The 24,212-nt window shown below is 35.8% G+C and overlaps 1 protein-coding gene across 1 annotated transcript; it reads right to left on the reverse strand.

Moving 5' to 3' along the window:
* Positions 1 to 1,987: 1,987 nt before the first annotated feature.
* On the reverse strand, positions 1,988 to 24,212 carry TMEM64 (transmembrane protein 64). The gene is made up of 3 exons (XM_081265978.1): positions 23,166 to 24,212; positions 9,749 to 9,904; positions 1,988 to 5,762 (listed from the first exon to the last, which is right to left on the reverse strand). The coding sequence occupies exons 1-3, from the start codon at positions 23,961 to 23,963 to the stop codon at positions 5,571 to 5,573; spliced, it is 1,146 nt and encodes a 381-aa protein (XP_081122104.1). The 5' UTR covers positions 23,964 to 24,212; the 3' UTR covers positions 1,988 to 5,570.

The following is a 24,212-nucleotide window of genomic DNA, read 5'->3' on the forward strand; positions in this document are numbered from 1 at the left end:
ATTTCAGTGGGGAATGAGGAGCAGTAGGCTGAGTTTCTGGAAAGAAGCGTCTTTGTATCTGATCTTCCTGAATTCTTGGGCAGCAGAAGTTTGTCATCTTTTCCTCTGCCACTGTTCGGGTCAGGGAAAATGACACATGTTGGTGGGGCCAATAACAAATTTCCCTTCAGGAGCCCATGGATTTGAAAGCCAAAGCCTTCTTGGCATCTGTGGGTCTTGTCTCTTTGCCCATCAACAATAGCCAATCCACCTAGGGGATCCTGCAATCTGCATTTGGGGTAAAAATTGGGAGTTCATAACACACTTGAATCTAATGTATGAAATATGATATGTCAAGAGCTTTGTAATGTTGTGAACAACCAACAACAACAACAAAAAAAGATCCCACTTGAAAGTAAGGCCTCAGGCTGGGGTTGTGGCTCAGCCGTAGAGCGCTTGCCTAGCACGTGCAGGGTGCGGGGTTCAATCCTCAGCACCACATAAAAATAAAATAAAGGTATTATGTCGAACTGTAACTAAAAACAAATTTTTTTTTAAAAAAAGAAAGTAAGTAAGGCCTCATACATACCCAGTAGCCAAATGGAGGGAAGAAAGAAAGATACTCTCAGGTTCAATGTTCCCAGAATCTACTCCATGTTCACCTGATAATTTAATGCACTGCTACAAAACCTACCTAAAACAGATGCCAAACAAAGCTGTTCTACTACATATTTAAAGTGGGAAGATGATGACACAAAACCAGGTACCTTCATTTAAAATCAGAGTAACAAACTGAGAACATTTAATGTTCCCTATTTACCTGTCAAGGTGAACTTAGGATGGGACTCTAAGAGATAAAGAGTATTGAACAGGTCATGTTTCAAAACAGTGATACAGAAAATGATTTCATTAGTAACCAACACAGAATCAAGGAGTTCTCTGTGGCCTTTACTACGTTATCTTAATGATGAATTTTATGTATTCTAGGATAAATATCCTTAAAGTGTATCACTATACTTCTATACCCACTATAAGAATTTTATAATTTACAAATTATTCTTTTGGTTTAGTACATATTCAATGTACTCTTCTATTCAACTTTACTGCATATTTTATGATGTTCAAATTTCCTACCCAGCACACTACCTTACAGAATACCCAGTCACTTTTTAAGACAGTGGAATTAGTAATTATTCATTCTAGATAATCAACTTTGTTAAAACTTGGCAGAATGATTAAACATAGTTACCATACACAAATACCTTGTTTAACATTACCATGAACATAATGCTATGCTTAAAAATGTTCAGTATTAAAGTCATAATTATTACACACGTTCTCCATACTTAAGAGTGCTGACATGCACTCTAAATCAACCAAGGAGGGCAGCCATGGCAGACAGTACTGCAGCCTTGGATGACCGGCACACTACAATGCCCACATGCTTCTCTAGAGAGGACACCATTGCACCACCTCAGCTGGAGGCAGTCTGCAGTATGAGGTTACTCCTCTGTTTTGGCAGGCAGTTCTAACCTCAAATGGATAAGGAAATGCGTACAACAATATTGGATCTGATACAAATAAGCCAAACAGTATTATTCTGGTTGCTAAGATGAAAGTTTTATGGCAGCTGGAATGTGTCTTCAAGGAAATAGTAATAAAAATGAGACAGAAATCAACAAGAAAATTAGAATGGTGAAAGTCCTTTGACTTTATGAAAGCATGAATATCACCATGGCCTAGGAAAAATGATTAACAATTATTGGAATGGCAAGTGACATGTAAAGAATATGAGTATTGGGAGAAAAACCCTGAAGAGTAAGTATTGACTCAAGACACCTTAATCATTTCTCTACAGGGCCTCTGCCATAATCATAACCACCCCACAGAGGGTCCATTATCAGCATTCTCATTTTTAGGAGCACATCCCTCCTTTCCCTTGAATTGTTCCCTCCCATGGGACATGTCTCTATATCCATGAGAAAGAGAAGAGAAGAGAGAAGGAAAATAAAATATTACTTTTTATTTTCTCAGGCACACAAGTGATTTGGGATACCAATTATTCAAGACATTTGCTGATTTCACATTTAGAACTTTCTACTTTCAATCTTCAGCCACCTTTGAAAATAATTTGCAGCAATCACTTTGTAGTTCAGAAGTACCAAGTTATAATTGAGTTGTGGAATAAGTTAAAAGTTTATGTTAAATGTGTGAGCTTATTGACTCCTGAGTTTTAAATATCCTGTGAAACAGTGATTCTTTTCCCTTTTTAAATGGCTTTTCAGTTTAAAGCAATGACCTTAAAGCAACTTATATATTAAAAACTTTATTACAACAGAAATCAGCAACATCCAATCTAAAATCTGAACAATATAATACTGACCATCACTCTGAGACAGTGAATAGCCTCTGGCTGAAACAAAATTCTACCACTAAGGCTATCAACCTGGGTCAGACCTTTGTCCCTGAGGGCAGTACAATCATCTTTTTCTCTGCAAAATGAATGGCATGATTTACCATGGAACATACCTAGTGACTTTCTCAAGAATTCTAAAGACAGCTTCACAGATAACAAATATTGACAAATTTACGTCACAGCACTCTCCCCAAGAGTAGTCCAATTCAGCACTGCACATCGACAAACAGCAATGCTGGAGATATATGCTACTTTAACCAGTTAGCTGAGTTACATAAAGGGCAAATAAGAGTAATGGCTGAACTTAATCACCTCACAGGGAGGAAGGAATCTATTAGTTGTATACCTAATTCTATTCAAAGCCACCTTAGAAAGGTTTGTAGCTAGTTACATAATGCATCAGGGGCGAGTATGGCTGGCATTGAATAAATCCAGTCTCTTCTGCACATAAACTCAAAATGCAGATTCTAATGATGGACATTTGGTTATATTATTTTTGCAAAACAAGGAGTACAAATTTCAAGTTGTTGCACATCAGATAAACCAATAGAAATGGACATGAAAACAGTAAATTATATATATGTTTTTAAAAGGAGGTACTATTAAAGTAATGTACATGACAAAATTTGGCAAAATGTAAACAAAATTATCAATAAACCAGGATATGGAAAACTTATGGAAAATCCCAAACAATTAAAGATAAAAATATACCATTCATCAGATTTGGAAATTAGATGGATCATATGCTCTTTAAAATGAGTATAAAGTATTTTTCATTATAAAGCATTTTCATTTCTACAAATACATGTGACTGGAAACATTTAATACATATATAATGACTGGAGACAATATTTGTGCAACATAAAAGTATTCTCTAGAAATGTGTTGCTGCCATGTCTGGGATGCAGTGTTAAAGACACAGTGAATAAGGCATGGTGATGCTTTGCACAACTGATAATGAGTACAACCCAAATACCCAGCAACCAAATCTACTTGTCAAATAGCTTGACCGTGAGGGGGCTGTTGTTTTCTTAGTGGCTGCAAATACTAAAGGAGAACTGCAGCTATAGATCAGTATTTTAGAAACAGTCAATTCATACTGTTTTAAGAAAAAATGAATGATTTATTATATAAAATGATTGGCAGAATACAGAAAAATTATTTCTTTTACCTTTACATATTTAATACAAGTACCAAGCAAAGTATAACATTTTAAAGAACCCACTACAAACTACCAAAAGGTACTCAATTTTGGTGAAGTTTTCAAGTCACAAATACTAAAAGTAAATAAATGTACTTCAAAATACATAAAGTATAAAACAAGTATGGAAACAGTGATCTTCAGTAATGGTTCCTTTAACCAAAATTAACCAACAAGCAAAGATGCACAAGAAAACCACTGCCATGTCAGACAGAAAAGAATAAATAAAATATATTGTTCACTGGGATTGTTGAGCTAAACTCATTTTTTTAAAAACGTAAATAAGCATTAGGACTCAAAAGAAGAATAAGGCTATTTCAATATTATATATAATTTTTTTTCTACCAATAATAGAAGAAAGGATTTGGAGGCCAATCAAGTGCTGAGATCTAAGTGCCTCTCAGAATATTGTGCAACTGAAGTCTTCTACCATTACTTAAAGATAATTTACTCATTATGAAGGAAAGAAAAACAATTATAATGAATAGGGCAAAAAAAAAAAACCCTTATGATTAAATTCTTCTCTAGCATAGGAATATAATAATTTGTTTTCAAAGAATTACTTTGTATTTTAATTAATCAGGGCAAAGGTGTCACCCTAATTAATAGGCAAATGAGAGATCTCTGATAAGCCAAATATTCATAGCCAAAAAAAGAGCTACCTACTGGAAAATTTGCACTAATATCTAAAATCTCATTTGTAAATAAACTAATCATTAAGTTTACAATTAAATTACTTTAAAATAGAGGTGACTGATAAATGTTGCACATGTCATATGAATATATGCTGAATTATTGTGTCAATAATCATAAGTGCTACTAATAAATATATTAATTCATGCTACAAGAGAAAGAATTGAGACACTTAATTTCACATTTCAGAATTCCTGAGTCTTATCAGAGAAAAACATGTACTAAAACAAAACAAAATAAACTTACCTATAATAGGGCAAATAACACAAATCTGGGAATTAAGTTACTATTATATTTAGAGTTCTAAAGCTGAAAACTATGAGACAGATATATAAGTACTTCCATAGAACTATAAAGATGATTTTAAAGCTTGATTTTTAAAAAAGGCTAAACAAGGCCACCTGAGTGACATCTTCAATGATGGCAAGCCCACCATTTTAAAGGAATAATATTTTTATTTCAAAGCCTAATTATTATTATAAAAAGGAAAAAGGTTTATTTTAATAAAATGTTTTAGTAAGATTGCAATGGGACAGCCCTTTGATGGAAGATCTAAGGAGGGTACAGCCAATATAATCAAACTAGAACATGAGTTCTAATTTTCAGCCACCATCCACTAAATAATTTCCCTTTTGCTTTGCATATTACACAGTGAAAATAAAAAGATTATTTTAAGAGCACTTCAGTCCCACAATGTAGGATTTAAGCTTGTGTGAAAAGGTGTAAATGACCCTATAATAATGTGATGCTTGCAAAAATACATTCAACTGAAAATTAATGTCTTTTTTCTAACACAGAAAAGGGAAACAAAGTGGTCCCACTTAACACAACAAAACAAAACAAAAAAACACTGTTTATTCCTTCTGGAAAGACTAAGCAAAGAACATCCAATAATATTACACATTTAAGACTGCATACTTTAACTCAGCTTTATAAGTAAAGAAGATGTATACTCTGTAAATAAAGACACTAAGCAGAAAAAATATTTGGGTTATTTCTCTGTTCATAAGTACCCAGAAATAAAATAATTAAAAAACACTAAAGTGCAGACCTATAGGCCATTACAGGCATGATAAAGAGGTGCAGCCAAAATTGCATCTACATTTACACTTACATATCCAGAAAATGATCCTTGCTTTTAAAAAAAAACTGTGCAATTAAAAACTAGTCAGTTCTGTTTGTGCCGTAATACAAATAGAACTTGTCTCTGACCACTAGGGAAGTGACTGTTAGACCTTGGACAGCACACTAGGCTCTTGATAATCATACATTTCTTTAGAATCATACAATATTGATTCCACCTCCAGAAAATGTTAGGGTCCTCTTGCTGTAGAATGAAGAGCCACTCGAATTTGGTTGATTGCCTTTAACCAGAGAGGTTTTCAGTTCCATTTCGCAAGCTACAATAGCTGCATTCAATTCCACTTGAGCTCGGTGAACTACATAAAACATGAGGCCTATACTTATAATAATCTGTGAATGAAAATAAAATATTAGTTATCAATATTATATACAGAAAAAAAGAAATAATATATATTTGGCTTAGAAATGCTTCATACAGAATGCTTCTTAAATGTGGTAGGTAAGAGGTTACATATTTCAAATGGCTAACAATCAGTTATTAATTCTCCCTTCTTTTTTGCTTCTCCCAGGAACGGAAGGCCAAAATCTATAAATAACCATTATATGGTATCACATAAACATACAGCAAATACACTTCCCTTTGGTACATAGGATGATGTGTGTTTGATATAAGTCAAACTTGTCTCTTTGTACCAAAAAGCTTCCTTGGAAGGAACAATGACAACAACAACAACAACAAAATATGTCTACAATAGACAACATCTGGCTAAACTTTACTGGTGTAATTAACGTAGTATTATGTATATCAATACAACTTTAAATGTCTACCAGCATTTCCAACCTTACTTAGAAGCACTGCCATTTTAAAAAGAACTAATTTGTGCAAACAAAATTAAAAGTATTAAGCACCACATAAAAAACTGAAAGGCCAATAAACTTCAAAAGAAAGTAACAAGATATTGGGAGCATGAAATTGTATTAAGGAAAAACAAAAATGAAGGAAAACATAATGATAAGAAAAAAAGGCAATCAAAGGAATACTAGGCAAAGCATCAATCTGATAAAACTGAGTCAGTTTCTAGTCTTGGTTTAACTAACTAGTGATGTGATTTCAGGAAAGTCCCTTAAAATATTTGTGCTTAAATTTCCCATTGTTTGAGAGGAATGTGGTTCACCAGAATATCTAAGCATTCCATATATTCTAAATGATTTTTATTCCAAAGTTCATTTGTAAACCAGTTGCAACTGGTGTTATTTACAAAGTCTGTTCTAACCAAAAATGACCCCATAATATAACAGTTTCAATCAAAATCTATCATAATTATTAACTCTATGGAAAAAAACCTCTAAATCCAAGTGTTGAAGATGGTGGGGAAGGGAGGGATAGAAGCAGATGGGATAGAAATGGGGATGGGATAGGGGAAGAGAAACCTGAAACTTATGCAAGGGAGTACCAATCCGTTACTCAATAAAATCCTATGTAACTTAGGTATTATTAAATGGGTTTTTATATCTTGCAATTATTCTGTTAGTCCTCTTAATAAAAATAAGATATACTTACTGAAAACTCTTAAGATTGACACTTATGAGTGGATGGTAATACCATGTGAAGAGATGAAGCAAATGTTAAGAAAATGAATTGTGTGTGAATGATTGCTAAGTTCTATTTCAGATATGTTGAATTTAAGGTAACTCTGAGACATCTAGAAAAATTCAGCAAACAAGTCTGAACCTATAGAAAGAAGGCTGAATAAAGATGTGTCCAGAGGCAGAGAAGAGGGGTTTTCTTTATATAAATAAATACATTAGCAGCCACCATAGTAATTAGATTTGTCAAGGAAAAAAAAAAAGTTTTTGGTGTGAGACAAGAAAGCTTAGTCTAGAAACTTGAGAAACATGGATTTAGGAGGTAAAGACAAACATAAGCCAGGTAAGGGTAGGGTGGGACAGGTGGGACAAGATAATGTACCAAAGAAAAGGAAAGGAAGTTTCACTAATGAAGGCATGGTCAACAGAGTTTTAGGTTGCTAAAAAAGGTCAAGCTAGATTACAAATGGAAAGTGGATCTGAATTAGATGAGCTTAGTGATGACTTCAGAAATAGTGGTTTGAAGGGAGGACATGGCAGGGCCAGAGTTTAAATTCAAAACCAGTGAACAACTCTCTCAGGCTTCCAGCAAGCATGAACTGGGTACATCCATACACAGATATTTCACCATCTGCCCTTCTGGATCCTTGGTCCTAACAATCTGTACTGACTATTCAACATGCCTTCATTTCCTCCTTAGCCTAGTGAGGTGTTAACAAAAAGAAAATAAAAACATCAGTAAAAATGTAGTCTAGAAATATTTCTAAATGTTTCTTTACGCAAATGAAAGAACCAAACAGAGGCAGAAGGACAAGCCTCCTTCAGAAAGCCAGGCACCTCTTCTATTAAGTGGAAAGTAGGCCAAAAGTATGGGCAGGAGCACAAGGAGAATAGATTTCTCAAATGGAAACTGAGATGTTTGCCAGTGGAAAGTGTCTGATTTTTCTATTAAAGAAACAAAGAAGTAATCTGTTGGGAATGAAAAGGGAAGTAATCAAAATTATGAGGAGAATGAAGATAGCTAGAAATAGTCAACCTATTTCAGGGCAACAGCAGAAGAGTGAGAAGACAAAGGAAATGGGGATATAGGATAGTGTTGAGAAACCAGGTGAAAACTTACAACCATGAATTAAATATTATCCATCTGTTTGGCTGTATGATTTTGTTCTCAAAAGAATAGGTGCAAAGTAGACCAAACTTGGACTTATTTAGGATTGAGGTTTTGACTGGTGGCAACATAGAAAAATAAAGGGCATGGAAAAGAGTGATTAAAGAGATAAACTGCGATCTAAGTTGGATATCAGTACAAGAATAGCTGTGGATTCCCCTCAATGTCTATTTTGTTTGCTTCCAAAATTTTACTGACACTGTAGATTCTTTTTAGATTGGTGGCTATAAAGCTCAGATGCAAATCTGTGGCTGATTTCTAATAAATAAGAACCTCATGAATACACTTACCCTACTAATTTTTAGCTAAGCTTTGTCTCCTTTTCCTATGCTCATTTTCCACTTCAAGATGAAGTCTCCCCCCACACTTTTATTCTTGTGTACATATTTAATAAGGTACATTAAATCCTTCCTGAAACAAATTAAGTCATAACTAAAATCAACAAATCAAACTGAAGCATAAATTAATCTTCAGGGTTTTTTCCTATAAATGCCAGGGTAAAAAATATGTGCCTTTCCCCTCCTATCTTGTGTCTTAAGTATAAATCTGCCAGCTTAAATAGAGAAGTAAGAAATCACTGGACAAAAAACTATAGTTTAAAAAATACCAGTAACTCCAATGACTGCAGTTGAGTTATTTACTAAGAAGCATATAAATATAAAGTTTCAAATGGTGAAAATCCTCTGTAATCTATAATAAGGAGGAATTCTACTTAGTAAAATATAAGGTCAAAAGAAAATAATGTTTAAAATAGACAATTCATTTTCAGGAAACTCAAAAACACAAAATATGCTTAAATTTATATTAAAAATATGAGTCTGCAGTGTAAGTCAGGATTTTATAGCACCTTGGGATGACTATAAACATTATATTACAACATATAGTATACTGCAGATTTAATGCATATCAAATTTAACATTATGGATTAACATGCCATATTAACTCAGTAAGTCCTAAGATTTCAAATCTATAAACCTAATAAATACTCAAGTATTTTAAAGTCACTCTAAGTGGCATATTTGTTGCTCAATTTAAGTTTTTTTTTTTGTTCCTCATCCAGGACAATGGGACAAAATGAAATAATAAGAAATAAAACAAATGTAAACAATCTTTAAATCTAGATACTAGTTATCTAAAGAAAATATAGATCTGGGGGAAAAATTAGTAAAGAAAGATAAAAATTGACAATTCCTTGATGGGCCTTTATTTATTTATATGTGGTGCTGACACTCAAACCCAGTGCCTCACACATGCTAGGCAAGCACTCTACCACTGAGTCACAATCCCAGCCTCCAATTTTTCTTAATGTAAGCCTTCCACATTAGGATGACTCTGAAAATAATCACTGCAAAAAAGAATCCTATTTTTATCATTCCTGTATTTTCTTCTTCAAGAAGACTGTCAATAATTATCAGTTCAGTTCTACACTCTTCCACATAGCCAAACAATTAAAAAATGTTATCAAAATATAAAGCAGTATTCGAGGAACAGGAAAGACTGAAAAAAGGAAAAAATCCTCTTAAATTACATTCAATTAAATCTGTTAAGTTTAAATCAGCAAAGCAATTCTAGAGAGAGAAAGAGAAAAAGAGAAAGAGACAACCCTTGGCCTTAAACTCACCTGTAAACAAAAAACAAAATATCCACTAACACTCTGTTCTGCAATGACATCTTCCATTGTCCGCAGGGTGGTACCCAAGTAAGAATTCAGAAGCTGGGTAGGAAGCAGTCCAACTGAAGATGCCATCAGATAGTTGGGTAATGAGAGATCAGTAATCTAGAAGTAAAGGGAATGATTTGTTACCAAGTAAAATAACATAAAAAAGTGTGTCGAAGTATTTACTCGTGGATTTCTTGGCATGGAGAGAACTGAAATACTTATAAAGCATCTTGATTTTTAAAAATGATTATCAAGGGAATGTATACAGAATGCAGTTTAGAATGAAATAAAAGTTCAAACAAAATTTTAGCATTCTATTATTCTATCACTAAAGGAGAACATCTGTGACTATTTTATCCTCATATGTAAATAAAATCCACACACAGATCAATTTGTTAGAAGTCTTGTTAAGATTTCCTCATGTCATTAAATATTCATAAGCATTCTTACATGGCAGTGTGGCTGCTGGCCCTGAAGCCAGATAACCCTAGAATGGCATTTCAATGTTGAGAACTCAATGAGCTACTCTGTCTTTATGACTTTTCATCTGTAAAATAAAAATAATTATCCTTAGATGCAGAAAAATTTCATTGCTTCCTTATTTCTTTGTGTCTATGTATGGAATTGTTCTCTTGCTACTATTTATAAAACACAACAAAACTGCAGCAAAAACCTTTGTTTATTAACCTGTGTGGAAGGCAGCATCTAAAATATTCCAATGATTCAATTTCCTGGTTTTCATGCCCTGTGAGATTCCTTACCTTGGAGTGTGGGCTGGACTGACTGCTTACTTCTTAGCAGACTATAGCAGAAGTGACAACATGTCACTTCTAAGATTAAATTGCAAGAACAGGATTTCCATCTCTTTTTTGAGCAGGTCAGCTGCCATACTGTAAGTAGCTCTATGGAGGTCCACATGGAAAGGAACTCATTCCTTCAGCCAGCAGCTAGCAATGACCTGAGGTGTCTGCCAACAGCCACACAAGTGAGGTTGGAATTAAACTAAGTTAATCAAGTCTTAAGATGCCTGCAGCCCTGGCCAACACCTTCACTGCAGAATTGTGAGGAAGTCACAGGTCCCCACTAACCTGCATAGGAATTCCTGATCCACACAAATTTTGACAAAATAAATGTTTTAAATCTTGAAGTAATCTGTTACATGGCAAAATAAATGACTAATACATTAGACATCTCAGTTATTTTAGGATAGCTCACTAGGAGTAGAATTACTAATTCAAACAGTAAAAACTTTCTGCTGTGTTTCCAAATGTTCATAGTAATTCACATATATTTCAGTAATAACATGAGTATGCCCATCACACTCTTATTAACTTATTAAAATTCAATATATTTCTGTTTAATACAGTAAAACTGTTTCATCATTATTTAATCTGTACTATATTCATTTAAAGTGATGTGAGTTTTCTATATTAATTTTTCTATAGCTTTATTTGTTCACATTTGCCATTTTTTTCTTGAAATGTTAAGTGTTTTTGTTATTCATAAGAGCTCTTTGTAGTAAGGATAATCTTTGGTCTACTATATGAGCATATATTTTACCCTAAAGCCTGTCAGTCCGTGTGCCCTCCTTTTTTTTTTTAACTGTCCCCCTTTCTTTCTTCCATTCATTCATTCATTCATTCATTCAGGGTCTTGCTAAGTTGCCCAGGCCAGCCTCAAGCTACTGGGCTGAAGAGATCCTGCTGTCTGGGTCCTCTTTATGTTTTGATACAAGGTTTCCAAATGCCTGTATAATCAAATACCATCATCTTTGCCTCCAATTTTTCCACTGCTTTTAGTTTACTTTTTTTTAGATCCTATTAGTTTTTACCTTCTTTTTTCTGATTGTTTTATTTTCTAATACTTAATACTAAATTCTTCTGGAGATTATTCAGACTAAAATGAGGATACAGCCTATTATTCATCCCTTCTATATGTATAGTCAATTTTCTTAGCATTACATATTAGATAATCAGTAGCTTCTCCTTTATGATATACGTTATAAACAGCTGTTGTATATATAAAAGGGACCATTAGGGGCTCTATTACCGACAATCCATATTTCAAATCTCATATTGCAACCAAAATTGTAGCAAGGACTATCAGTTCATATTTGGCAAGAAGTGTCCAACTCCATTCAAGCCACTTCATTGCTCTTATTTTAAAAATTGCCATTACTGTACTTACTACTTATTCTCAACAGATCATTCTGTCATTCAAAAAGAAAAATAAATAGTAAATTATCAGGATTAGGTAAACTTAAAAATAATCTGGATAGAATTGGAATATCCACAATTTTTAGTCTTTTTATCCAGAAATGTTTCTAAATTTCTTAAACTGTGTTTTGCTAAACTGTTGTTTACTAAAGTTTGTGGTTTTTTAACTTAAATATATCATGCATTTCCTTAAGCATTTCATGTTATTATTGTTACTACTCTTACTGACCTTAAGAATAGTTTCTCTATACCTGCATCTGTAGATTACTGGTATGTAAAAAAGGTATTGACTACATTATTTAGTTTTTTTTAACTGCTTTTAAGATCCAGTATTTTAATCAGCAATACATTACTCTATAACTACAATCTAATAAAATAATCATGTAATCATAATTTCACTAAAGTTACATTCATTTCTATAGATGGCACACTAGAGATGTACCACTGCCAGTCTAGAAAAAATATTTCAGCAACAGGTTGTTAACAATTCACATTATCAATCACTGACTCAGTATCTATCCATAAAATGTTCTAATAGGTGCTGGAAAGAGACAGAAAGCAGGACATAATACCTACCCTTGAAGGATTTACATACTGACAAGTGCACACCAAACACCTTAGAAAAAAACAGAAAAAGAGCCTTTGGAAGACTGTACACAGCATTCAACAGTAGAAAGCTGGGTGCAGGGTACATGCCTAGAGTCCCAATTACTTGGGAGGCTGAGGCAGGAGGATTGCTTAAAACTTAAAAAAGTTTTAAGAAAGTCTGAGGATATCACTAAGTGGTAGAGCACTTGCCTAAGCATGTGCAAGACCTAGGGTTCAACACCTATTTTCACACATACACACACACACACACAAAAAAAAAAACCAAAAAAAAAAAAAAAAAAAACAGAGTGAGGAGTACAGAGGAATTAAAATCAGATGCAGGAGTAGAGATCAAAGGGCAATTTTGTGGCAAAAGAGGCCTTCAGAACAGGCACCAGAAAGCTACACATGGGTTTGGCAAGCAAAGACAAGAGGAAGAGGAAGAAGGTAGGTGTTTTAGGAAGAAAATGAGCAAAGACAATTTGGCAGGGTAGGCACAGGATGTACTAATGAAGTTGGCAGTACATTTTGGATTATTTAAGGCACAAACAAAAGAATACTGAAAAATAAATATAGGAAAAGTAACTGGGTGATACTTGTTAGGAGCTTGAAAAAAGAGGAGTAAGCCTCTGTGCAGAGGTGAGTTTACTTACAGGAGCAGAAAATTTTCTTTAGAACAAAATGTCATAAATGTATGAAATGAGTAATTAAGACAAAGTGAATCATAAAAATTACTATGTTGTAGTTAATAATAAAGCATCACACATTATGAAAATTATCTTCAAAATTAAAGCTACATTACAAAATATCAGAATGCAAAGTTTCAGTCCTTAGCTTTAAATATAATGATGTTTTTCTAAATAGAATATGTAACTGACATTCAGGGATGACATCAATAATATTCAAATGGGAATGTTAAAATTGGATTTCATAAATCTGAAACAACTCTCAATTCTTTAACAATAATGTTGTCCAATGCATAAAAGTGGTCAAATTAATCCTAAGGAGAAAGTATTATTATTTATAACATAATTCCTTTCTGTCAAGTTGAAATACTTAAAAAACCCAGTTTTAATCTTTGTAAGCAGTTCTACTAGAGTGTTCAATAACTTAACTAGTACAACAATGCAATAATATACAGTTTTTAAACTGTTAACAACTTGATTAACATAAAGATTATAAATGATTTCAATTTAGCACTTCCTTTAAGTCAAAATCCTACTCAGAACCTTCACTCAGCTCCATAATTTAGAATGCTTGTTCCCATGCAGAGATTTAATTCAACCCTCTCTCCCCAGTAAGCCCTCACCAACCAAAGTTCAAATTTCTATCTCCTAGTTTTTTTTTTTTTTTCCTCCTAGTTTTACTGTCCAGAAAGACATTAAAACGAACCTCAGGCCATCCTACTGAAATTCCTAAGTATCCTGGGATCTCAGCTCAGAACTTGTCTTCCAAATCCAAACACCCTGTAGAAATCTCAGCCTAGGATATGAATGTCATTCTGCTGGTTAGCTACTATAATAGATAATGAGTTTCAGGGATGGCAAACATCATCTGATTTTTACCCTTATTCCCAGAGGTTCTCAACTTTACTTGAGTCAGTAGGGGTTAATGTAAAATAGTCCTCCATTTCTTGAAACAAAATAGTACCAATCTGGAGTACATGGAGAGGAATAAAAAGCCTTAAATCTGAAGAGCAAGAATTGATTGACCACCACCGAACAGGTCATTTTTGAAGCTGACTATAAAAGAACCTCTAGATTTATCATTCAGACACAGCACAAAGTACAGATCCCAGGTCCTCTCAGACACAGCACAAAGTAGAGTTCCCAGGAAGCTCCGCAGTTCCTCATTTTCTAAGTTTACTTCTATTTACAAGGGCTTTACTGGCTTTAATTTAATCCATGAAGAAACTATCGTTTTTTATGTAGACTACATCAAAGGATGCAATGATGAATTTAAAGGCAATCCATGTTCAAAAAAACCCTCAAATTTTATCCATAACTGTGAATTAAATATTATTCTTGTCAAATTATACCTTCCTACATAGGTTATGTTTCTAGGTTTATATATTTGGGTTTTTTGGGGGGTAATGGCATTTAAACTCAGAAGTGCTTTACCACAGAGCTACATCCTCAGTCCTTTTTATATTTGAGACAGGGTCTTGCTAATTTGCTGAGGCTGGACATCAACTTGTAATTCTCTTGCCTCAGCCTCCCAAGTTGCTGGGATTACAGTTAAGGTATATTATTTAAATTATAGTTAAACATTACATTGTAATATTATGTAATATATTACATAGAAAAGTCACAAATCCCTAAGATGATTTTAAAGGAACAGTCAAAAGAAATCAAAATGACTATAGTTCAATCTTTTCATCTTATTTATTGATAAATTATGTATTTTATTACATATATCTACAAAACACCATAAATTTCTCAGAAAAGTTGTAGAAGAGAAAGAGTTCAAAAATGGTAACTAGCTTTCACTCTTAGGAATCTGTAATTCTTTAAAAAGGTGAATTAAGAAAAAATACTGTGTTCGCTTCCTTCCCTATACACCTCTTCTTCTCTTTTTATGTTCCCAGTCTCAGTTCTCCTGAGACTGTTACCCAGCTTCTCCTTCATTTGCCACATCTGATTACCTACTGTCTTTGTCAAAGGTACCTTCTAAATTTCTAAGGAATCTGTCTACCACCTGGTTATATTTCTAGTGTTTCCTGTCCAGTTTTGATACCTAGATTACCCTCATTCACCAATTAGGCTAAATCCTAGAATTTTTTTTTTTAATGTAAATCCAGTCCTACTTAAAACTCTGGTCTACTGTCATGTGAATGAGATTCAGGTTCTTTAGCATGCAAAATGCTTCATAATTTGACCATCTCTACTTCACATACACCATATCCCAGCTGCATCAAAATTCTCTGGATTCCTAGAACATTCCTTGCTCTTCCCTCTAGACCTCTGTACATTGTTCCCTCTGGCAAGGACATGTACATCCTTCCTCACATTCTTTCTGCTCTACTCTATAACTATCTTTCACTACTTAGTCATCATCTTCTGTAGCAGAGCTTCCCTGATGCCTAAGTCTGCACAAAATGTTTTCAAGGACTGTGAGGAAACAGTGAACCTCCTCGTCTCCTCACACAGGACAGCAACCAAACCTTTCATCATCTGTTTGCCCCTCGCTCAGACTGCAACTTCTACGGGAGAAAGAACCTATGTTTCCTTCATTTATGTCCCTAGACTTAGCACAATGTCTACTAAATATTAGGTACTAAATATATGTTGACTGGAGGCTGAAAAGATCAACATCAAAATTGCTTTTTAAAAAATAAATATGGAGGGGCAGGAGTTGTGGCTCAGTGGTGGAGCTTACCTGGCATGTGTGAGGCCCTGGGTTCAATCCTCAGCACCACAGATAAATAAATAAAATTAAAAAGATCCATTGACAATTAAAAAAACTATAAATAAATGTGGAGACTAATGGTAGTTGTTAGTTCATAAAAAAAGATGATAATTCCATTTGTAACTGGCTATTCAGAAACTAAGAATACTCCTGCCCTAATACAGAAAAATGTCATAACTAAAAATGAACTCATTATCAGGAAAATTTATACCATGATATAACTAGAATGTTTTTTTCTTCACTGGACTGCTAGCACCTTGAGGGATGAACTTTGCTGTACTGCTATGCAACTCCAACAACAGGTACAGCAGCAGGCACAGGGCCTCTACCAGTTATCTGCTGAGTGAAAACTGAGAGTACCCCCAGTAAGCTTTGTGGTGAACCTATTGTCAAGGATAAGATGCTCTAGTTAGATGATAACCCTGAGAGTACCAGAAAAAAATTTGCCACTGAAAACAATAAAAAAACAAGGCAGGGCTCTGAGGGACTCCACTCTAATATCTGGAGATGGCCTGAAATAAAAGCAGCTTTTACTTCCATGAACAGAAATGGTTTGGTCAGTATGCCTGCCTGATGCAGAAAACAACATTTTTCATTAGTTCAATGTTTCTAAATCAGGAACTGCTTTTAATGGTCCACAGATTATTGGCAGGGGGCAACAATCTATTTGAGAATATAGTTAACACACACACTTCCTCCCAGCAGAAAAAAAAAAAAAAACATTTTATTAAATATATATGACAAAATACCCATTACATCAAGTAAAAGGTCACAAAAATCATTTATAACATTAACTCACAATGTCATAATGAGAAAAGTATAATAAATGCAAAGAAAGGAAAATTATTTAAATGTTCATGATTTTTTCTTCTTTTTATTTGCTATATTTTTCAAAGTCTTTACAGTGAACACTTATTTTGTAAGAGGATAAAACAGTTTCGAGGAAATAACTAATAGTTAACTATATTCAGTGATACTGAAAGGTCTGAGAAAGTAGACTAAGATGACACTATATTTTATCAACCTATTTTATTCCTCAGAGTCAGACTCCAAGATTTTCCAAAGCAGACTGTCTTTTCAAATTCTATTCTGCCTGAACTATACCACTGACTGCAAATCAGTATACTTCAACAATAATAAGAAATAATCACTTGACACACTGATGCAGGGACAGGTATAATGACTTATCATCCTTACCAGAATCTATTATAGCTTCACCTATAATATAGAACAGGAACATAATAACAACTTTTTTCTTTTTTACAAATATACTACTACTAAACACTTTAAGGGTGAAAAATGTTAAATTGAGATTTTTTTAAAGCAAACTAAGATTTTTGCCTAACTCTTCTCATTTTTACAAATAAGAAAACTGGAGACAAGACCATTAAAATGAGTTCATCAAGGTCACATAGGATCTGAGACAATCTGAGCTTGTGTTCCTAAAGTCAACAACTAAGATTTTACCATATTTGTGGCCTTACAGTCACCTGCCAAAAACTTATTAAATTGTAGTAAATATCAGTTATGAACTAAATTACTAAAAGTAACTTATCTTCTTGATAAGTCAAGGCTTTAAGGGCAGAATCTAAGAAAACTGATTCACGAATAGTTATCATGACATTATTTGCCATCAGTATTTTAGTCAGGGCCCCTTTGCTCAAAAACAAAAATCTTTTTACTGCTGTTTCTAATCTATTGTAATCTCAAACAAATAACCCAAGAAATAGTTTGGTAACAGAATTATGTTAAGTGGTTCTTCTGAGAAATGAGCCAGGGTGATAGGCAAGGCCTTGCACTTTTAAAGTACTCATTATTTTGTTTGCATTTTTACTAACCGTACTAATATACTGTTTGTTTTTAAAAAATCAGGTAACTTAAGGGACTCTTTCTACAATTGTAAGGGCTCATGCTTGATGGCTATTTTGCTGCAGAGACAGATAAACTTTTTCCACTGTCAGGTGGTAAGTATTTTAGGCTTTGGAGGCTCAGGGTCTGTTCCAACTATGTAACTTTGCTGTTTCAGCTTAAAAGAAATCAGAGACTGCACACATGAATGAGCATAGCTGTATTCCAATAACATAATTTACAGATGCTGAAATTTGACATTCATACAGTTCTCATGTGCATGAAATAAGTTTTCTTTTGATATTTTTCCCAACCATTTAAACTTGGAAGAAGCTTGTATGCCACACAAAATTGGGCTACAGTTTGCTGACCCCCTGTTCCAACATCCTGGGATTAGAGCTAATTCCCCTCTACAGAATCGTGCACAGTACCTGACATGTGGGCCGTCAATGTTTTGATACATAAGGCACTCTAGGACTAATGATCCACAACTAGAATCCTGAGGGGTCTGAGAAAGTCAGCTCTTTTGGACTAACACTACCATGTGCAAAAGTTAGTGATTTTATTTGTCAGCCTGTGGTTTGGGGGCAAGTAATTTTACCGGTTTATGTCTCAACTGCCTCAGCGATAAGATGAGGACTAGTGTTAAAACTGCATTAAATAAGTAATGTGTGAATGACAAAACAGTGCCTGGCAATTAGCATGGGAAATAAAGATATTTGCTATGGTAAAAAATTTGAAGTCTCAAGATACTCATTTTGGATTGCAGAGGATGGAAAGAAAAAAATAAGCAAACTGTATTTTTTGTCACAAATTCACAGTAGATGTTATTAAACAATGGGAAGTCTAGATCAAAGAGTAACTATAATTACCTCAAGATGCCAAGGTAAATGTGAAAACCAAGTTTGATTTCAAATTTGTGCTATCTGTCCTCTATATAACTCTGCCTCTTAGGATTAATACTTACTCAAAAGACTGTTTTGTGGTGATTAAAGAATATTATGTATGTAAATTTGCTCTGCAAGTTGGAAAGTAGTATACATTGTATGAGTAAGATAATTTTTCACACACTGTTTTAGGTTTTAATTTTAGGTTTCAAAACAAAATTTCCCAAGTGGATTTGTTTAAAGAGAAAGAACTCACCAGAGTCTCTGACTTCTGAAGTTTTTCTTCAACCAAAGTGGAAAAAAAGAATGTTTTTAGGATCTCCTGGAGAGCAAGCTAATAAAAACATCAGACCCCTTTGGAAGTTGCAAGCACCAATATGTATTCTGTTGCTCATAACAACCAATTATCATGTAATATTTTGGGATCATAGATAGCATTTTACAGAGTAACTTTAAAAAAATCTCCAAAGGGGCATCACAGAGTTTGCAATTTGCCAACTAGTTTTTTCTAGATGGCTTTAATCTTTTAGAGTTTCATCTCCTACATCTACCTCAATGGTCCCTTCTTAAGAATCCAAAGTTTCTTTTTTCAGCCACTGATAAAAAAGAGAACCTGAAGTTTCAAGCCTACATACAGGATTTCATTTGCTATATTTATATCAGAAATATGTCCACCTCTTAAAGCGCTGAGGATTAAAGATGCACATTAAAGAGCACATAGTATTTAATCATGGATTGGAAAGAAAGAGGCTATAAAGGTATATCAAGAATATATGATATGAAAGTCATTCTGAAGGGAAAAGAGAACCCATTTGAGGATTTCATGCAGGGAAGTACCAAGATAAAGATCTTTGCTAGATAATGATGGGAGAACTTAGGCATAGTAGAGGGAAAGATGAATGAGGGAAGTGGCGGTGAGCTGGACTAAAGTGTTTAGGAGGCAGAATCCAAAGGATTAGGCAATGACTGGACATGAGGAGTGAAGGAGAGGGTAGTCAAGTGCCAGAATCACTAAGACTGTATCACATGCTCCAGTTCTTGTTCCTTCCTGGCATACCCATCAACCCTTTGAATTTAGCTGTGGCCATGTAATATTTTCAGGCCAGTTAAGAGTGAGATTACTTACAGGCAGAAACTTTAAAAGTCAGGTGCAATCCCCCATAAAACAGTAATAAAGTACAGGATGGTAGTTTTGTCAGCATGGATTTCAGAGTAAAATTGACATAAAACCTTCTCCCAAATCAAGTCTGACCTCCACTTGAGTCAAGTGGAATAAATATACCTTTGCTTGTTAGTCCCATGAGATGTGAAAGTTGTTAATGTAGCACAATTCAGCCTATCCTGACTAATCCAGTAAGAAAATAATCATGGTCATTTGAGATATGTATCCAGATAAGAAGAGAACTTAGAAACCCAAACTATAAAGTTAGAAATCTGTCTGAATGGGCAGCAAATCAGTAGATACACGATTAAAACATTAAGAAAAATATAACTTTACCAATGTTACTGCATTTTTCAAAGAAAGAAAATTTAAACATATACTTGAGAAATCAAATTGTTTTTGGTTTTAGAATATTATATTATAAACTATTTGGTACATATCTTGTATTTTGAGAATTTCAAAAAATTGAGTATCTTTATTTATCCTTTTCTTGAACACATGGGAGAAGGAAAGACTTATGGTTAAGAACAGAAAAACAAGGGAAGCCTCTTTCTTTTTCCAATCAGGTCTGCCTTTAAAATGTAAATGTAACTACTTCCACCATTAATAGTAAGAACTAGCAATTATTAAGCAGTGACTATATGCCAGGCAAAATACTTAATATGTGGCTGGGCACAGTGGTGCACACCTGTAATTCCAGTAGCTCAGAAGGCTGAGGCAGGAGGATTGTGAGTTCAGAGCCAGTCTCAGGAGCTTAGTGAGGCCCTAAGCAACTTAATGAGACCTTGTCTCTAAATAAAATATAAAAAGGGCTGGGGGGCTGGGGATGTGGTTCAGTAGTTGAGTAGCCTTGGGTTCAATTCTCACTACCACACACACACACACACACACACACAAAACCATGTTAATAGCCTCACTACATTAGTTTATTTAAAATTATACTCTATACATTTTACAGATGAGGAAACATAGAGAAGGCCACACAACAGAAACTAAATTAGGACTATTTCCAAAGCCTATGCCTCATATAACCACTAGACATAACTTTCTCAAGGATAAGTCCTGATAAATTGAGTTTAAATGGAATTTTCTTTAAAAATGGAAATTTCAACAATAGGGAGAGAAGTAGAAAACAAAAGAGAAATATGCCCTAAAAAAGGCAGATACAGGCAGTCATGAGGTGGATAGAGTAGATGCAGGATGAACAATATGTAAGAGACATACCCAGTGGCTTCATAATCTACCCTGCTTACGGTTATGAGTAAGAATTTTTCATTAAGATGCACTCACTGTATCAGCAGATTCTGGGTTCAAACCTCAGCTTTGTCATTTGTTAGGTGACTCTTTACAACTTCCTGGATGGTTGAATCTCCATCTTTCTCAGAAAATTGGTGACTATATTACCTACTTCAATAGACCTTTTTTTTTCTTCTCCTTCTCTTCTGACCCCACAATATCAAATTAAACCATGCCTCTCATCAAACTTGGTTTCAACAACATGAATACCTTATTTCTAAGTATAAAAACCTTATTTCTAAGTATTTCTAAGTACAAAGTACAGTCTCTTACATATTTAATACATAAGAGACATTATCAAAAGAAAAACCTATTATCAAGCAATAAATGTATGAGTTATGAAGATATAATATACAACAACAACAAAAAAATAGGACCATGGGTTAAGACCCTACCATCAGACCACAGTTCCAAGTTCAATGCCATCTATTTACTGGCTAGGTATCTATGGTTAATAGCAGAAACAAGAACCATAGAAAACAAAAGCCAACATGTGAGTGCTTGCTAAGCCAGGCTGTATACATTTTATGTAATCTTCTCAATAACCCTATCAAGTAGGTACCACTACTTTCCCCATATTACTAAGAAACTGAAGCGCAGATAGAATAAGAAACTTGACCAAGGTCATCAGATTCTAACACACACAAACTCAAGAGCAGCAGCCCCATGCTCCTAATTAGTAGACAATTAACATTGTATAATAAGTGCATAATCACCTTCTGCAGGGCTGACTTAAGGATTAGAAATAATATATGGAAAGAGCCCAGAAAGACAGTCAGCACAGAGTAGGTGAATGAGAAAAGGCACAAGGATACAAGTTATACTGCAGGACAAAGCGGAACCATCAGAAATCAATCTATACAGCTTCCTCAGTGCCAACCTTCTTTCAAAGTCTTAGGACAATTAATGTATTACCCAAGGTTGCGTCAAAGTTCATGTGTATATTTCATAATATAAGAAGCTATGAAAAGGTAAAAAATTAAGCTGAAACTATAACAGACTACTGCTATATCACTTTACTTCAATAGTTTTATTTTAACTGTAGGGTTGAGATCCTGGGACTCTATGAACTCGGTAGTTTAAAATCACTGAATTTGGGAAACTGAGTCATCTAATTTGAAGTCAGATAAGTTTAATAATTTGTTCCAAACTCAAAAGGTTTGTAAAGATCAGATTCCTTTTTTCCAACTGGATGGTCTCCTCACTAGTAGTATTTCTATCTTAAGTCAGTTGCATAGAGAAAATGCACATTAGTTATGGAAACCTAAGTAGAGTAAGCAGAATATATGTATACAAGGGCAGAAAAGCTATAGGGTGCATATAAATAAGGAAAATAGATGATCATTGAAAAAAAGGTTTTCTGTCCTATTTTGTTTTATTTACACTCAGTAATTTCAAGATAAAGTTCCTCCAAAGAAAGATAAACAGGAGAATTTTCTCCTTTACATGATATTACAGCAAATCATTTGAAGGGGGAAAAAGTCCTATTATAAATATAGAAAACTCCAAATTCAGGAGAATTCAGTGTTCACTTAATTATGTCTTTCACGTCCGTATCACCAAAAACGAGTCAAAATCCTGGATGCATTTATGCAGTTATGAGAGAAAACTAGGAATGTGAGGCTGTACTCCCAAACTCCTGCAAAAGTTGCTACAGAAATAAGGTAACAAATGTTAAAAAGGGGCATTTTCATTCATGTCCCCCTTCACAGTTAAAAGGATTCTGTATTTTTTATGCATTTTTAATGCCCCCCCAAAACACTTCTTTCTCGACCAGATCACCTTCTGAGAACGCATCTTTGTTTTGTTTTACTTGTAGGATCAATTTCTCAGGATACTATGCAAAGTAACTGTTAACTCCTATTGCCAATGTCACTTCTCCGCTGGTATTTACCTGCTGAAGCACCCTCCCTAAAAGCGAAAAAGACGGCTCAAAAACAGACCTGGAGAGAGACCAGTAGGACACCACTTACCGAAAACACTGCATTCTGAAGCCCAAAAGGTATGGGGGTCAATCTGGCCAGCGCCACCACCTTCAGGCCGCTTCCTCCCTCCACGACGCGAATAACAGCGCTCAGCTTCTCGCTACTCTGGATCTTGGCGGCCACCCAGGCGGTGAGCAGCCGCTTGCAGACCACATGGGCGATGAAGGTGCCGATGAGGACGCCCACCACCATCAGACCCATGCCCAGTACGAAGCCATACAGGTAGCCGGCGGCTACGTTGAGCACGATGTAGCCCCAACCGCAGGGAAATGAGACCACGATGAAGCCCACAACGAAGAGCAGGACCCCCAGCAGCGAGTCAAGGCTCTCTACCCAGAGCAGGAGGTGCTGCAGGTAGCGGCGGACCAGGGCCAGAGAAGCGAAGCACAGGGCGGCCAGCACACAGACCAGCACGAGGCTCCGGCACCAACAGGTGCTGCCGAGGCAGCAGCAGCGCCAGTTTCTCACCTCGGCCACCCCGACCACCACGCCGCCGCCGCCGCTGCACCCGGGGCCGCCCGCCAAGGCCCCGCCCGGCGCCGGCACCTCAGAGGCCGCGGGCTGACCGTGGCGCTCCAGATAGGCGCCGAGCAGGGCGCCCGAGGCCGCCGCCGCCGCTGCTGCCGCGCTCGCCCCGCCCCCGCGGGGGAGGCGGTCCGCTGAGTCGTCCCCGCCTGCCGCCCGCACCAGGGCCCAGCCGGATGGCAGCTCTGCGCGGCCCGGGCGGACGGCGTGCTGCAGGAGCCGGGGGAGCGCCTGAAGCAGACTCCCGCCTGGGCTCCGCATGCCTCCGCCCGGCGCGGGTCCTCTCAGCCAGCCAGCCTCTCCGCCGCGGGGCCCGTCTGGCGGCAGCCCTCCATGGCGCCCCGCAAGCTGGGCCTCGACTCCCTGCGTCCGCTTGGGTGACCGGAGACTGCCCGCCGAAGGGCGAGGAGTTGGCTGCGGAGCGACAGTTGGGTAGTGAGAGGGGGAACTCCAGACCCCTCCGACCGAGTCCGCCCCTTTTCGGCCAGAAGGGGCGGGGCTGCGGGCGCG

Source organism: Spermophilus citellus (assembly GCF_964194105.1).
Source record: "Spermophilus citellus genome assembly, chromosome: 14".
NCBI lineage: Eukaryota > Metazoa > Chordata > Mammalia > Rodentia > Sciuridae > Spermophilus > Spermophilus citellus.

Bases quoted from the DNA above. Each gene is read 5' to 3' on its own strand.
- TMEM64 (XM_081265978.1), bottom strand. From the start codon at position 23,963: ATGCGGAGCCCAGGCGGGAGTCTGCTTCAGGCGCTCCCCCGGCTCCTG. The intron at 9,905-23,165 runs GTAAGTGGTGTC...CTTTACTTCTAG, and splicing joins TTCAGAATGCAGTGTTTTCG to ATTACTGATCTCTCATTACC. The intron at 5,763-9,748 runs GTGAGTTTAAGG...TTTCATTCACAG, and splicing joins ATTTTGTTTTTTGTTTACAG to ATTATTATAAGTATAGGCCT.